The 14,552-nt window shown below is 52.0% G+C and overlaps 3 protein-coding genes across 3 annotated transcripts; 1 reads left to right on the forward strand and 2 right to left on the reverse strand.

Moving 5' to 3' along the window:
* Positions 1-854: 854 nt before the first annotated feature.
* Positions 855-3,559, reverse strand: BDP81DRAFT_436036 (GMC oxidoreductase). Its single transcript, XM_060591095.1, has one exon. The coding sequence runs from the start codon at positions 3,370-3,372 to the stop codon at positions 1,006-1,008; it is 2,367 nt and encodes a 788-aa protein (XP_060441037.1). The 5' UTR covers positions 3,373-3,559; the 3' UTR covers positions 855-1,005.
* Positions 3,560-5,528: 1,969 nt separating this feature from the next.
* BDP81DRAFT_483799 (linoleate diol synthase) lies at positions 5,529-9,052 on the reverse strand (the record flags this gene model as incomplete). Its single annotated transcript, XM_060595078.1, has 6 exons — positions 5,529-5,837; positions 5,894-6,139; positions 6,192-8,257; positions 8,315-8,507; positions 8,562-8,800; positions 8,860-9,052. The coding sequence occupies 6 exons, from the start codon at positions 9,050-9,052 to the stop codon at positions 5,529-5,531; spliced, it is 3,246 nt and encodes a 1,081-aa protein (XP_060441038.1).
* Positions 9,053-11,018: 1,966 nt separating this feature from the next.
* Positions 11,019-13,071, forward strand: BDP81DRAFT_328722 (uncharacterized protein; the record flags this gene model as incomplete). The annotated part of the gene is made up of 2 exons (XM_060585241.1): positions 11,019-11,238; positions 11,369-13,071. 2 exons carry the CDS (start codon positions 11,019-11,021, stop codon positions 13,069-13,071), a joined length of 1,923 nt encoding a protein of 640 aa, XP_060441039.1.
* Positions 13,072-14,552: the final 1,481 nt, after the last annotated feature.

A 14,552-nucleotide genomic window follows, 5' to 3' on the forward strand; every position in this document is an offset into this window, starting at 1 on the left:
GCCGTTTGTCCCAGTAGAGGCAAAGGGGGCCGTTACACACATCCTACACACATCTTACACGTCTCCAACCAATTCGTCTTGCATTGCACATCGGGCTAACACTTCTACGCCGAGTCTATAATTTTGGGGATCTTGAAAGTTCAATGGGCCAGAGATGTTTGGCGTTTGCGTTGTAGATCTTGTCTAAAACACCACTCTTTGAACATAACATTAGTGACAGACCACAAAATAAATGTACCGAGGGAAAATTTCTCGGTGGATAATGAGCGCAAATACTCGCCCAGTCAGGCCATTCTCGATGTATTTATCAGTGAGTTCAATGAATGTGGCGCCTTTGGAAACAAAGACTTTGTCGAATCAATACTTCATGTCAGCAAAGGATCACCATCTGCCCCAAAAACCTTTTCCCGGTGATCAAAGTTGAGATCGAATCATTCAACACCCTTGCCATACTAACTTTCGGCTTTATCCGGGATTCGGCCTCGTTGGGTTGAAGAACCTCATCTGGCAACATGACGCAAGATGTTTGCTCGGAAAGTAGCAGCCGGTCTCAGAAGTACGTCTGGTGTTATAACGAACCTAGGTGTCAAGTTGGGGTTGTTGACGCAGGGTGGAAGCTCTCAGAGGCCAACTGCAGTTAGGGGTAGAATGATGAATTACTGAAATCTGCTCCTCCCTCGACGTGTACTCCCTGCGCTGTATATATATATCTGAGCTACTCCTTTGTTGCTTGGACTCCTTACTACCTCTAACTAGCCCCTGTCCGGGAGGGCTCTGACACTAGGTTTGGTCTCAAGCATCACTCGTACTTAACGAGACTCATACGCCCGCAGCCACACATGGTCTTTGGATCTCGTCACATGATGTAGGCATGCAAATCGGAAAATGAGTCAACAATAGGAAGAGGGTTTTGCTGAAATCAAGTCTTGGTACTATTTACTTTTATATACAAATGGCAGGTGTCCACACTTAGAAGTATACACATAAAAGAGCATATCCACATATTTAGAAGCTGTGGTGAGCACGACGGAAACGCTGAAGGCGTTCGAGGCGCTTGACAGAACGCTTGCAACCAGTCGAACCAGAGCTGGAACCAGAGCCAGAGCTAGACTCAGAGCCAGAGTTGGTTGCGCTTCCAGCTCCTCCAAGGATCTGGGCAGCAGCATGCTCGGCAGCGACCATGACAATGGCCTGGGTGTTGCCGGTAGGCAAGTCAGGGTGAATGGAGGCATCGACGACATACAGGTTGTCAGTGCCCCAGACCTTGGTCTTTGTATCAACAACACTGTTTCCGTCGTTGGTGGAACCCATGACAGCGCTGCCGACAAAGTGGCTACCGGTGATGTACTCGGAAATGAGGCTCTCGGCGGTGACGTTGCCTGACAGAGTCAGGGTGCTGTTGGACTTGGAAGCGTACTGGATAAGCTGGTTCATGAAGCTGGTGATAGCCTCCTTGTCCTCAGTGGTAGTAAGGTAGGGTTCGGTGGTGAGCTTGGTAGAGCCGTCGGCAGAGATGCCGAGAGCGCCAACGGAGGTGAGACCGTGGGTAAGGTAGACCTTGACGCGGATGGTGTCGTTGGCGGGGGAGTTGACAGTGCCCTGGACGTACCTCTTGCCGCCATCAGAGCCCTCGACACTAGTCCAGAAGTTCAGGCGCTGTCCAGCCTGGCTGAGAAGTCCAGATTCCTGCGCGAACTCGTCGATGTCGGTCTGGCTAGGGGCGGTGAAGGCGGTGCTGGCCAGAGAGTTGAGAGTGGACTTCGTCTTGAAGTTGACGGTGAAGATGGGGTGGTCCTTGAGGTTCTGGCCAACGGGCAGGTCGATCCATTGGGCCTCGGCAGGGAGAGTGACCTGGGCAGTTCCGTTCTGAACAGTCTGGATCTGCTCCTTGGGGCCGATACCGCTGTTGAACAGGATACGAGGGGAAGAGAGAGCACCAGCAGCGAGGATGGCGGCGCCGCCGGACTTCAGGTTGATGATCTGGCGAACGTTGGTAGCGGTCTCAATCTCGACACCAGAGATGGTGGTACCGTTGCGGATGGCACGGATGACCTTGGCGTTAAGCTGCAACTTGAAGTTGGGCAAAGCCTGGGCGAGGGGCAGGTAGTCACGGACGGGACCGCCGCGCATACCGTTCTCGATCAACCAAGGAGGGTGGGTGAAGACTGCCTCCTTCTTGTCAGGCTCGGCGAGAGCGTCGACCTCGCTAAAGCCGTTGCCGGCCAGCCACTGGGACATGACATCGTAGGCGCCCTGGTCATAACGCTTTCCGTCCTTGCTGGCGAGAATAGTTCCCGGAGTTCGCTCGTAGAGCTTGTTGGCAGACTCTTCGACGCTGCTCCACTTCCAGCCCGCGGGCCACTTGTCGTCGAAGTCATGCGCGGGAGGCTTAACCCACATCATGGCGTTGACCATGGTAGAGCCGCCGAGAATGCAGCCAGCCTGGGAAGCCGTGTCCGTACAGTACTCGTTGGTCTCCTTGGCGGTCGAGAGGTAGTAACCCATAGCAGGGACGTCGTACTGGGTGACAGTGCTGTTCCAGTCAACAGTAGCCTTGCCACCGCTTGACGCCAAAGAAGCTCCTCCGCGCTCAAGGAGAAGGACGCTCTTGCCAGACTCGGCCAGACGCTCGGCAACAATAAGACCGGCAGCACCACCACCGGCGACGATGTAATCGTAGGTCGTGTTGGAGATCGTGGTGGTAATGTTGGCGGGGACGGACGGGGAGGTTCCGTTGCCAGTGCCGGGAGTGGTGACAGCATCGGAAGCCTTCGCGGCCCAAGTGGCGTAATCGGCGGACTTGGCATCGGCGAGGTTTGCGCCGAAGAGACCGAATCCGGCCCCGTGGTAGTTGAGAGCGACAGAAGCGCTGGTGGTGTCGGAGAGGGCAGTGGTCGAGTAAGCCCAGCCAAAGGTGGTGGTATCAGATGTGCCGGTGAAGGTGGTTGTGTCACCGGTAATGCAGCCCTCGCAGACAAAGGTGTAAGTGAAGGCAGTGGCGTTGATGGAGGTGCCAGACTCAATAGGCTTGAGAGTGATGCCGGAGTCGGTCACAACGTCAGGGTTCGAGTATCCTGACGCCTTGCGGATGGAAGTTTGGATAGATTCTCCGTTGGGCCATGCAACAACAAGAAGCTTGTTGGTCATGGGACCACCCAGGGAGACGGAGGCCCATCCTGCGGTGATGGGAGCAGAGATTTGGCCGATGAAGTCCTTGCCAACAGTCGAAGGCAGGGCGACACCGAACGAGAATCCAGACGTTTCGGTATATCTCTGGAAGGTAATGCCAGTTGCGGAGTCGACATACGAGGTTGTCTGCTGGGCTACGGCAGCCGCAGCCAACAGTCCCGTGGTGAGAAGGGACTTGAACATGGTGAATGATTGTGCGGATTGAGGGCCTAGAAGTGAATGTGTAAATTTGACGTTGGTATGCGGAAAATGCGTGTGGTGAGAAAGGAATGGAACACGAGAGTGTCAAAGAGAGTGTACACCCGTCGCAGATGGGCAAAAGAAAGTGGAACAGCAACCAGCGCAAATGGGAACAGAAATGAAGTTGTTGGAGAGAAGAGCCAAAAGTAGGTGGACAATGCCAGAGGAGGTGTGCCAACCATTATATGTCTTGTCTTTAGCGACGAGCCATGGCTACGCAAGACCCAAATCGGGACAGACGGCTTCGAGGTGCCATGGCTACCCCCAGTTTCAAGCCCCATTCGGAGGGGGGGTCAGCAAAATGCATCTGATGTTGTAGATCCGCACCAAGATTGTGGGAATTGTCGAGACCCGGCAGCGTGGATATAGTGATGTAGCTTGGTATCATGGCCTGACGATGGAAAGATGAGCCACCGCCATCAACGCCCTTCAGCGAATAGGGGAATGTTCAATAGTAAAACGAGTCATTCGGATAGAAGAGCGAGGTTCGTCGGGTGGCGTCCGCTCGGAGGGCCATCCCGGAGCACGATCCAGACCCGGCCGAGCTAGGCAAGCAGTGCCGGTGCTACGGCCCGGGGTTAAGTGCCTTCTACGACATGACAGGCTGGGCGATGCGATTGCAACACATGGCCCCCTGGGATGAACATGGGTCTGCGAGGCTGAACCTCGCCCAGCTAGGGGCGTCTAGACTGTTCCAGTCTGCTTTTTTTCACTCCTCTAACGTCTTCGATGGTCCACGCGCTTGAGTGGATGTCGCGGTTGGTTGCTGTACCCCAGATATATTAAAACGGCAGGGTTGTTTGGTTATGCGAAACAGAAAAAAAGCGAACGCCGTCCGAAGTTAATAAACGCTGCCAAACATCACTGGCCAACATCAGGGCCGCAAGTGGAGGTTCCGTCGTCCGAGGTCCAAAAATGACCCAAAAGCAGTCCTCGACTCCTCTTATCCAATTGGGCTGCGGTCGTTACAAAGAGATGATAGCAGAAAGGGGGATATGGAGGGGAAAACACTTACGTAGTACCTACCTCCGGCATCCCAAGTTTATTCCAAGATTGTTAAACCTGTCAACCGCCAGGCACGCTGGGGCCACCGCATTTGTGTCTCCTTAATTTCCGATGCTACGTGCTGCGTGCGTCGGCCCCTCACGGCCCCTCACTGTTGACCCCTCCAGGCGGATGTGCTGGGTGCCTCGAACGGATACATCCAGAAACTGGGATTTCCAGCTCCCTGGCCCAATGATCTAATCTGGTCCCTGGCAAATCTGAAGTCTTGGCTTCCGTGAAATGTCTTAGAAGTTGAAGTTCTATCTCTATCCGCACGAACTCGCGCAGAACGACCACGCGTTGCGTGCATTGCGATGGATCTGCACCTCCTACACCTCCTCGCCAGGCATGGCAAGATAACACTGACAGAATTCGGTACCGAATTGGAAGGCGGGATATTGTGAAGCTTCACTCAAAAGTTCAAAACTAGTTCAAAGCCGCGCGGCAGTTGTCTCAGCGCTGGGCAGACGCTCTCCTCCCTTCAAGTATAATCGCATGCAGACAGATCAGGGCGATACTTGTTCACGAATTACATAACGACACCTTCTGATAGGTGCACCTGAGTTCCATGATGACTCTGATAAGCTTGCCAAAAATGTATTTGACCGCCTGCTCACCGCGGCGGCGCCGTTAAGGGATGATGTGCCCACTCTGCCACTGACGATTCCATCTTTGTCTTGCGTGCTTGCGAAACAGGGAATGCCACTAACAACTGGCCTTCGCGGCTCGCCAATCCCCCTTCAATTCCCAGGGCTCTGCAGGGATGCAAGGTGGATATGCCGATACTTGTGACGCTGGTCCACGGATACTCTCCGAAAAGGGTCGGCCTCAGCTGAAGCTGCCCGATTTTTCACAGCAATGGGGAATCTATTCCATTCATCAAAAATTCAATATTGCTGACCGATTCGTGTAAAGAGAAACCTGATTGGAAAGCTCGAGTCCTTTCTCCACGGTCGGCAAGCTATCCATTGCCGAGTCATATTATGAGCACAGATCTATAGTATCGGTAGAGTACTCCGTAGAGTCGTAATCTGTACTACTGTAGATCACGCAGCTCATTCATCGTCCCACATCACCTTCATGGTAACTGGGAACGGCCAAATCTGACCCCAATCCTCCTTCAAGTACACAAAGAAGCCACCAGGTCTTGGCACCTTCTTTAAAAGTCCCTGGGGCCCCGGCACGCGTCTGACATTCGTCTTCCGGAAGAGTGCTCTGAACATCTCTGTAAGAGCAACATGGCTTGCATCACGGCCCAGGCAGGAGTGAGGGCCAAGGCTTTCATGTATGTAAGAGTCAATTGGCCTCTGCGGGTTGACCTCGTCTGGCTGAGGGAAGTGGTTCGCGTCCTTGGCGGCAGACACCTGCAAATCATATCAGAGGAGAAGTACAAGTCGCGATGGGCGGTACGAATACTCACGAAACTGACAAATATCTTGTCTCCCCTTCTCACAGACACTTCTCGGCCACCATCCTCCACGATAACATCGTCTTGGACCGCCTCACGGTAGGAACCAAACGTGCCAGCAAGTCGTATGCCCTCCATAGCGTAGCCAAGCAACACAGCATCAGACTCTTTGGTAGGGGGTGCCTTGGCAACGGCATGGATTTGATCGAGGTATTTCGACCCTGGGGGCGAGAGATAGTAATCAACCGCTTGAGCGAACTAAGTAGGGATTAGCACAATAGGATGAAGAGTTCACCAATGGACCACGTACGACTTGAGCTTGATTTGGCACCATCGCTCCTGATGTAGGCAGAATCTGGCTCCAAGCAATATCATGAGTGCTGAGACCGGCCTTGTCGAGGCCCTTGATCATGTTGGTTCCGTACAATGCGAGCGGGTCTTGCTTGTCTGCCGAGCCAGTGAAGATCCCACGAAGTCCAGTCTTTGTAGTGATCTTGACATTCGTCTCAATCAGCTTGCCCAGCGACTGCGCTGCCTCCTTCGCGGCTTGGCGAAGAGGAAAAGACTTGGCTGGGTCGATGTCAAAGAAGATGCAAACAAAGATCACCGTCAAGATCTGATACATCTCCTGCTCAGTAAAGACACCTTTGGGATTCTTGCGTGTCTTCAGAGGGAGATTGAACACTCTGGCGGCGAAGTGAACGTGGGCGATATTGCCAACGTCCCGGATGATGTCGACATGTGTTTGACCGGCAAGCTTGTATGACTTCTCGCGAAGTAGTTGTTCCGTCATCTCGGCATAGAATCTCTTGACATGAGAACTCGAGTCGTCTTGATAGAGCTGAGCACTCATGCACTTCTTCTGCCCAGTGTGGAAATCAGTATCTCCGGAAAACATGAAGCGGCTTCCACCCTTGCCCATCAAGAAGGACAGCCCCTCATCCCATGTCACCTTGAACCGACTCTGGCTGTCCAAGACGTACTTGACACCGCTAAACGATGTGATATTGGTCCTTGTGGGAATGGGTTTGGGGCGCTCAAAATCAAACTGGTTGACTCTTCCCAGGTCCGTGAGAATTTGGTGGTTTTCCGGTGGGATGACCATGGGATAATGAGCATAAACAGAATTGCCCTTGAAATGATTGGGGAAAGCCCTGAGAAACAGCTTATAGAAAACACAACCATGGTTGACGTCCAAGTCATATTCAACCTCGTTGTAACCCCATTGAGTCAAATTTCGGGGGTTGTAATCCGTGGTGTAGTACCTGTCACCGCGGACCAGACAGACAGCGTCCGAAAGAACGACGCGAGAGATGGTGTATGTGGGAGCAATGCCAACGCCAGGTGTCAGGGGCGTCTTTGCCTCCTCGGCGACGAGGCCAGGGTACAGCTCAACGTAGTCTGGGTGTTGATAGAGATTCCTGAGTTGATCTGCGACAGCTGGGTCCGAATTGATGTCTTCGAAACGTTCGTGGGGCTTGAGGCCAAAGTGCTTGCGGAACTCGTTCAGACCAGCGACGTTCCACTTGCGTCCTTGCAAGATTCCCATAATCTCAACAGGTCGCATGACCTGAGGGACGTTTCGAGCTCCAAATGCTCCAGCACAGTCTTCAATCGCAGAGCTGATGCAGTCTACAAGATCGTCATCGTCGAACTTCCCGTCCTCGCCCCTTTCGTAATCTGCGAAAGTACGCAGACCAGGGTCATCCGGGATAGACTTCTCGAATTGCCCAAAAACGCAGGCCATCTCTTGAGGGGACATCTGGCCCTTGTTGCCTAGGAGCTTGCCGTAGAACTTCTGGATCCACTTGTCATCCTTATCTGAGATGCACGAATGCCATCGGTAACAAAGGTTGAACTCAGCGGAGTTGACGTTTCCAGTGCCTGCCTCCGCTCCATCGGGTGTGCCGGCATCGATACCGGCCTCTTGTCGGGGGTCGAGTGTCCAGGTCGTGTTGGTACGGTTCAAATTCACAATGTTCCGTACGTAGTCGACCAATGTGATGTTGATGTAGAGGCCAGATGTCACAAGTCTCGCAGTCTGGAACAAGTCTTCGTCGTACTTCTTCAAAGCCGCAGCGGTCTGCTCGTCGTTGAGACTTTTGCTTGGTGGTGTGAATCTTCCTCCCTCGTTGATGGCAGCTAAATTGTCCGCCACATGGTTGTGGAATCGGTTGAACATGATCAAGATGACACAGACTCCCGGTGGCATTCCGATGAGACGCTTGTCAGCGAAGCTATCAGCTTTGAGCTTGCCATCCTTGAATGTTCTGATTGAATTTTGCATCTCCTGATTGCTTCCATACAATGGCGAGAGGTCAAGGTATGCGGACGTTTTGGACTTCGTTATGTCTTTGAAATCCGTCCAGAAGAGGTCTACCACTCGTCAGAACACTTACATCGTCAGAGATACAGCGAGTAAAGTCTACTCACCATGAATGATAATGGTTGCCCAATACCAAAGAATACTCGAAACATTGTTAGGGTGTTTCTTGTAGCTAGTGCGCCCCATCACGGCATCGAAGATCAAGCCAGGATCCGGCATAGCGCCCAGGGTGACGATACGAGGCTTGACAGATCTGGCATATGGCCCTCCGGCAGCTCCTAGCCTCGGAAGCATCAGATTCTATGATTTTTCTGTTAGATCGCGTGAATAGGAGTTCAGTGCTCGTCGACTAACGTTGTAAGATCCATCAGCCTGACGGTATTTGTACTCATCGCCCATGTAAAGCATTGGAGGATGGTCAAGTGACCCCCAGAGTTCTTCAATGAAAGTGTTTGTCAGTTTCTCTCGTAGGCGAGAGTTGTGTGGGAGCTTGGCGACAATCTGAATTGTCCGTTCCATGATCATGGTCTTGTCATCTTGGATCTTCTCCCTCTTGATCTTGGATTTGATGATCTGAACAAGTGTCTTGAGATCTTTTCTAGCCGTCAGCATCTGCTCAAACTTTACGTCGATGGCCAGGATTTTCACAAACCTGCGGCCTGTAGGGCCTTCAGATTCTGGATCTTTGTTGGCCGAGCAAGTTCTGAAGGGTAGGTCCCGTCGCCATTTTGGGTAGGCAGTGGTCGCTTGGACGCCTGGCGTATATCTGAGAATCCCTTTTTCTTGACATCGTGTGAACCATACCGGGGGTCTGCTCGACTTGGGCCAGGGTGAGGGCTCTTCATGCTAGTATCAGTCGTGGTTGGATTGTGTTTATCGGCGCCGGCACTTGAATTGCTCTCGTTTCTGTAGGTCTTCATTTTGCGGTCGATAATGAAGAGCTTTCAGTGGGGAAAGGTAAACCAAAGCAGGGAGATCTTCTCGTAAGGAGACCAAGGAAACCACACCCAATTATTATACCTTTCGTTTCAACTAGTACCTAGGCAGTGCGTACACTGCCATTTTTCATCCATTGCTCGAGCCAATTGGCATTGTCTACTTTCTCAGCACTGTGATGGTGGAGAGTGAATCATGAGCACAAATACCAACCAGGTGTGATAGATACCTTGCGATCGTCTTGAACAGTCTCAGATCATGTCTAAGACTATGTTCCACTTGAGCGGCCCCGGGCTGGTAGCGTGACACCTACGATAGATCAGTCAAATAAGCAGCTGCAACCGTCCGGAAACGCTCCGTTTGTGGGACTTAAATACATAGATGTACTCAGCATTAGAAAGATTGATCGACCTGACCGCTGCAGCCCATTCGCTTGCGGCATTTTCCGATGCACTAGTTTAGTATCGTGAGACGCGCCTTCGGGAACCGCTGTGCCGCTACGTGGGCAATCCTTCAACGAAAGCGGGGTGGAGAAACTCACCGGTTGTGATGTTATACAACGTCCACGATGATTCGGATCAGACATCACTCTCACATTTTCAGAGGATGATGGTGCATCGATACCCAATAGTAGCTGCCCGGGTCACTGCAACTCGCATGGCACTTAAGAACGTTTCACATGTACACAACCAGCCGTGTATGGTGTCCGTATTATCGTATATGCTGTGCAACAAATATCGTGACTTCAAACCTTGCTGGTATGTAATCAATTGGAATTATTTGCTTCTTCGAGGGAGCATCATTGAACGAATTGGTAGGTATGTTTAGTGGCGTGCTTGCTGTCGGTACGTAGGTTGAGTTCCTTGGCATACAACACAGATGGGGAAATGAACCTAGGAAGAGTTTACCAACGATCAGCTATGTCTCAGGACTCGCTCATTTGCAGATCAGGCAATAGTTCTTATGCGTCATGTTAAGTCCATCCTATCCTTACTAGCACCAAGGTAATCCGAGTGGATTGTCTTCCACGGGATGCCAGAGTAATATATGAGACTTGGCGCACTCATGTCTCGCGCCTTATCGCATACCCACATGTTTTCTCAGGGATTTAGCAGCTTGTATCCGTAAGTAGGTATGTGCAACTGGACAACGGGGCATGAGCAGGTCTCGGAACAACCGCGTCCGAAATAAGGGTGTTATTCGTGATTTCACCTGCCGTTTCTGGTGTCATGTCTCGAGGACTCGAAACATCTCTCCCTTTCTATCCATACATGGAAATTGGCTATGTCTCCCTCTACTCCAAGAACCCCCTTGGCACGCCTCGGGTGCTACCTAGTGCGAGCTTGTCGTACTTCGTTCTTATCTTTTCTCTTTTCAGCGCGAATGTTAGACCTGTCTCAAGCTAATCTCATGAGGCGGAAGCTGGGTGACCCTGGAGACTGTGGCCGGTACCGGATGTGGTTGGTTGTAATTTCTTTTTTGTTGATTCGCCGACTTGCGAGGTTTTGACATGTGTAGGGCTTCTAAACTGCCAACCCAATCTACTAATTCGGCATACTGTCTAGCCGTGTGAGTGAAACAGTGTTCAAATTCGGCTTGGTGACGCAGATCAGGTCCGAATCATCCGCTTGCACTTTGACGATGGTCACTAGTCAGAAACAGACAGGGTTCCTGGGTAAACATTGCCCTTCAATCAATACGTAACGGGCTGCAGAGTGCCTCAATGTTAGCCGTCGTACCAAGGTTGCTGTGGCATACCTAGATGATTTTATATGACATTTCATGTTCGTCAGCACCGAGGCGGACTTTGATTCAACACCAACCCGGCATTTCAAACATAGCCTTCTTTGACCTTGCGTCTTTTTCTATTTCAAAATGCAGACCTACTTGCGCAGTCCCTCAAGAAACAGCCGACATCAACCAAACACGAGTGGCCACTGTGTCAATGGAACCTGCAAAGGAGTTCAGCACAGCGGTGGCCGTAGAAAGCTGATCCTATGCTTCGATGGTACCGGTAACAAGTTTCGTGGAGATGACAGCGACAGCAATATTCTCAAAATTTTCCGCATGCTCGACAGCAATGCGGATGATCAATGTAAGACTTTCGGCATGCAATCGTCTTTGGGATGACGAGGCTGACAGTGTTTCTAGATCACTACTATCAGCGTGAGTGCCGCCACTTCTGCATATACGCTTCATGTCACTAAGATTACGTATCACTACAGCCGGCATAGGGACATATGTTGTGTCAGACAACCTGACGCACAACGGTGTCAGGGCCAAATGCAGGTCTTGGTACCAGATGGCCAAGGACTCTGCAGTCGGCTCGTCATTCGACCAGCACGTTGTAGGCGGATACAGATTCTTAATGAGATACTACTCGCCAGGAGACGATATATACATGTTCGGCTTCTCTCGAGGTGCCTATGTTGCTAGGTTCCTAGCTGAGATGTTGGACTTTGTCGGTCTTCTTGCCCATGGCAACGAGGAAATGGTCGCTTTCGCGTGGAGCTCATTCTCCCAATGGCAATGCAGAAGAACGAACTCAACACCGGAAGGTAAAGAAGACAGAGAGAAGATGTACCAGTTTCTCAAAGGCTTCAGGGAAACATTCTCGCGACCGATACGACGGATCCGCTTCTTGGGGTTGTTCGACACCGTGAACAGCGTGCCGCGGTTTGAAACGGCTTGGATGCAGCGCAGCAAGTTCCCATACACTGCAAGGAGTTCTGCGAAAGTCATCAGACATGCTGTCAGTATTGATGAAAGACGCGCCAAATTCCGCCAGGATCTCATTTACCAAGAGCCTAAGAAGTCTCGGAGGAGAACTGCAGCTGAGCGGTTGATGGAACACCACCACCCCCTCAACGATAAAGTGCAGGAGTTCCAAGAAAAGTATCGTCCAGGTCGGCGTTCAACACTTGCACCTGACGACGCCGTGGCGAAAGAAGACCGCGGTAGGCGTCGAGTACATCTACAAGAGGAAGACGCAGACCATCCGGCTCCGTTCCGTAGTCGCTCCAGGTCTAGATCTCGGGCAACTGATCGAACAGGCAACGCGTATACGGATCATGATGCCTCATCCATCAACTCCAAACCACCCATGGAAGACCTCACTTACGACTCGGATGACGACGAAGCCGACCAAAATGTTGATGAAGTGTGGTTCTCTGGGGGGCATGGCGACATCGGCGGAGGATGGGACGCCAAACCTGGCTACAAGAATGCCAGTCACATACCCCTCGTGTGGATGGTGAGAGAAGCCATGCGAGCGGGGTTGACATTTGATCTCGACCAGCTCGAGTATCTGGGTTGTGTTGAATCAGTAGCCGGAGCAGACAGGCGAACTGCAAGGCAGTCGTCGTCCACCATGCCGAACGAAGCGATCGCAGTCCCGGAGATTCATGTCGATGCGCCTTCCCCCCCTATGGATTTTCAGCCTGCATCACCCACCGCTTCCGCGACAGAACACGCGGCAATTTCGGACACATCAACGCACACCTGCACGGCCTTAGCGTTCGACGTGATGATGCAGACGGCACATGAAGCCAAAATACACGACTCACTTGACTTTAAATGTGGCATGCATCGTGCCAGCGTCTTCATGTGGCGGGTGATGGAGTATCTCCCATTTCGGAGACTAGATCTTGGGCCAGACGGCAGTTGGAACCCGATCAGATGGCCACTGCCGAGGGGAGAAGTGCGAGACGTTCCCGACAAAGTAAGGATTCATGGAAGCGTGATACGACGAATGGAACGGGACGAGAAGTATAGACCTGGGAACTTGATTGTGGGTGGAGGTGGTAGAGGTTGCCGAGTTGCTCCAAAGGAGTACGGAATGGGGCAGTGGAAGTGTGTGAAAGGCAGAGGTGATGTTATTGACGAAATTTGGGAACGGGAGTTGGAGACTGAGCAAAAGCATCATTGAAACTTGTAGTTGTAGTGAAGTTGAGGTTGGTATCTCCCGAGGAGCAGAAAAGAAATACAAGCTGATGAGTTGTCTGTAGCGCCTTATATTCGATACTCACGCAAGAGGTTTGCTGAAATCGTTTGGTCCAAGAGCAGCGACCTTATTGCAATGAGATCAATAGCCCCACGCCTTTGAGCACATCGATGAGGAGCCTCACGCCCTGGTGAGAAGAGCAGACTAAGGAGCGCCGGAGGTACGGAGAACTGGAATATGACATGAACTACGTGAGTGGTCTTTTCTTTGCAAACTCGTCATTGCGACTTGCCAGGATTGCGGAGTTGACAGAACACTCCTCTTGGTTTGGGTTCCTGGCTTGTTTGGGCCGGGCCGGCCCGGAGGTGGCGGGGTACGGAGTAGAGTTAGCCCGCTTAGAATGCTCGCGCGATACCTTTTCGACACTGATTAGCAAGCCAACTCGGTCGAGATCGAGGTGTGTTCAACGTTGTTCCCTTTGACGGCTGGCCGCCTTTCCCCTGCTGTATTTGGATCTGATTGCTGGTGCAAAGGTGATCTTGTTGGTGCCGGGGAATAGACTCCCTTTAGAGGTCCACATTCTGTTGATCCACACACACACACACACACTCTCTCTCTCTCTCTCTCCCTGCTTGCCATGCTGGCTTTTGCAAGACTTGAAGGCTTCTTTTTGGTGAGCACGCCAAAACACAGCTATATGACGAATGCTAACCCCATCGCTCTATTTGCAGAGTGCGAGGTGGTGTCTTCGTCCATATAAGCTTCTGGGGCCGCTGTCTGCATCCAAGTCCCGATTGGTTATTATCTCATTTTAACATTAGATCTGCCATCTGAGGCTCGTAAACTGTATGCCCCTTGTCATGAAGTTTATCTCCATCTCATTCTAGATTTTTCTTCTACTGAACATAGATCACCCTGATGGTTTTCTTGTCCTACCTACTGCAGCCGTTGTGGATTTCTAAGCATCAACTCTCGGCACCACTAGGCCAAAGGATCTGCAACAGCTCGGATGCAACTCCTCCCGAGGTACATACACAAGGAATGCCAGTGGCTCTCTCACCCGGTCCCCGCAGCCCGCAGCCGCGACTCGGGCTTCGTCCATACGGCGGAGAATGGACGAGGGAAGCCTGAACGAAGGAAGACACGCATTTGTCAGCGGGCGCTCCGTTCCTGGCCCACGCCGCCTTTTGTTTCGCTAAGGTGGCTCTCTGGCCCGAGTTCCGAAGCAGGGTCTCACCCCTCGGGCCAGGGTATCCGTACAGAGCCCGGCCTCGTAAGATGCTCGTTACTCACGATGGTGGCCGGCCATTAGCTAACTTTGCCTATCGAGTGGGAGACCAAGAGACAGCCCCGGCATGGACCGCGCGAGTGCCCGCGCACAGCGCAAGGGGCCACAAACGGGCCAGAGATTCAATAGCATTATACGAGGGCGCTGCATAGTGAGGTACGGATAGGTATGTGAGTAT

Source organism: Colletotrichum phormii (assembly GCF_030913505.1).
Source record: "Colletotrichum phormii strain CBS 102054 chromosome Unknown BDP81scaffold_21, whole genome shotgun sequence".
NCBI lineage: Eukaryota > Fungi > Ascomycota > Sordariomycetes > Glomerellales > Glomerellaceae > Colletotrichum > Colletotrichum phormii.

Coding starts and splice junctions, on each gene's coding strand:
- BDP81DRAFT_436036 (XM_060591095.1), bottom strand. CDS start 3,372: ATGTTCAAGTCCCTTCTCACCACGGGACTGTTGGCTGCGGCTGCCGTA.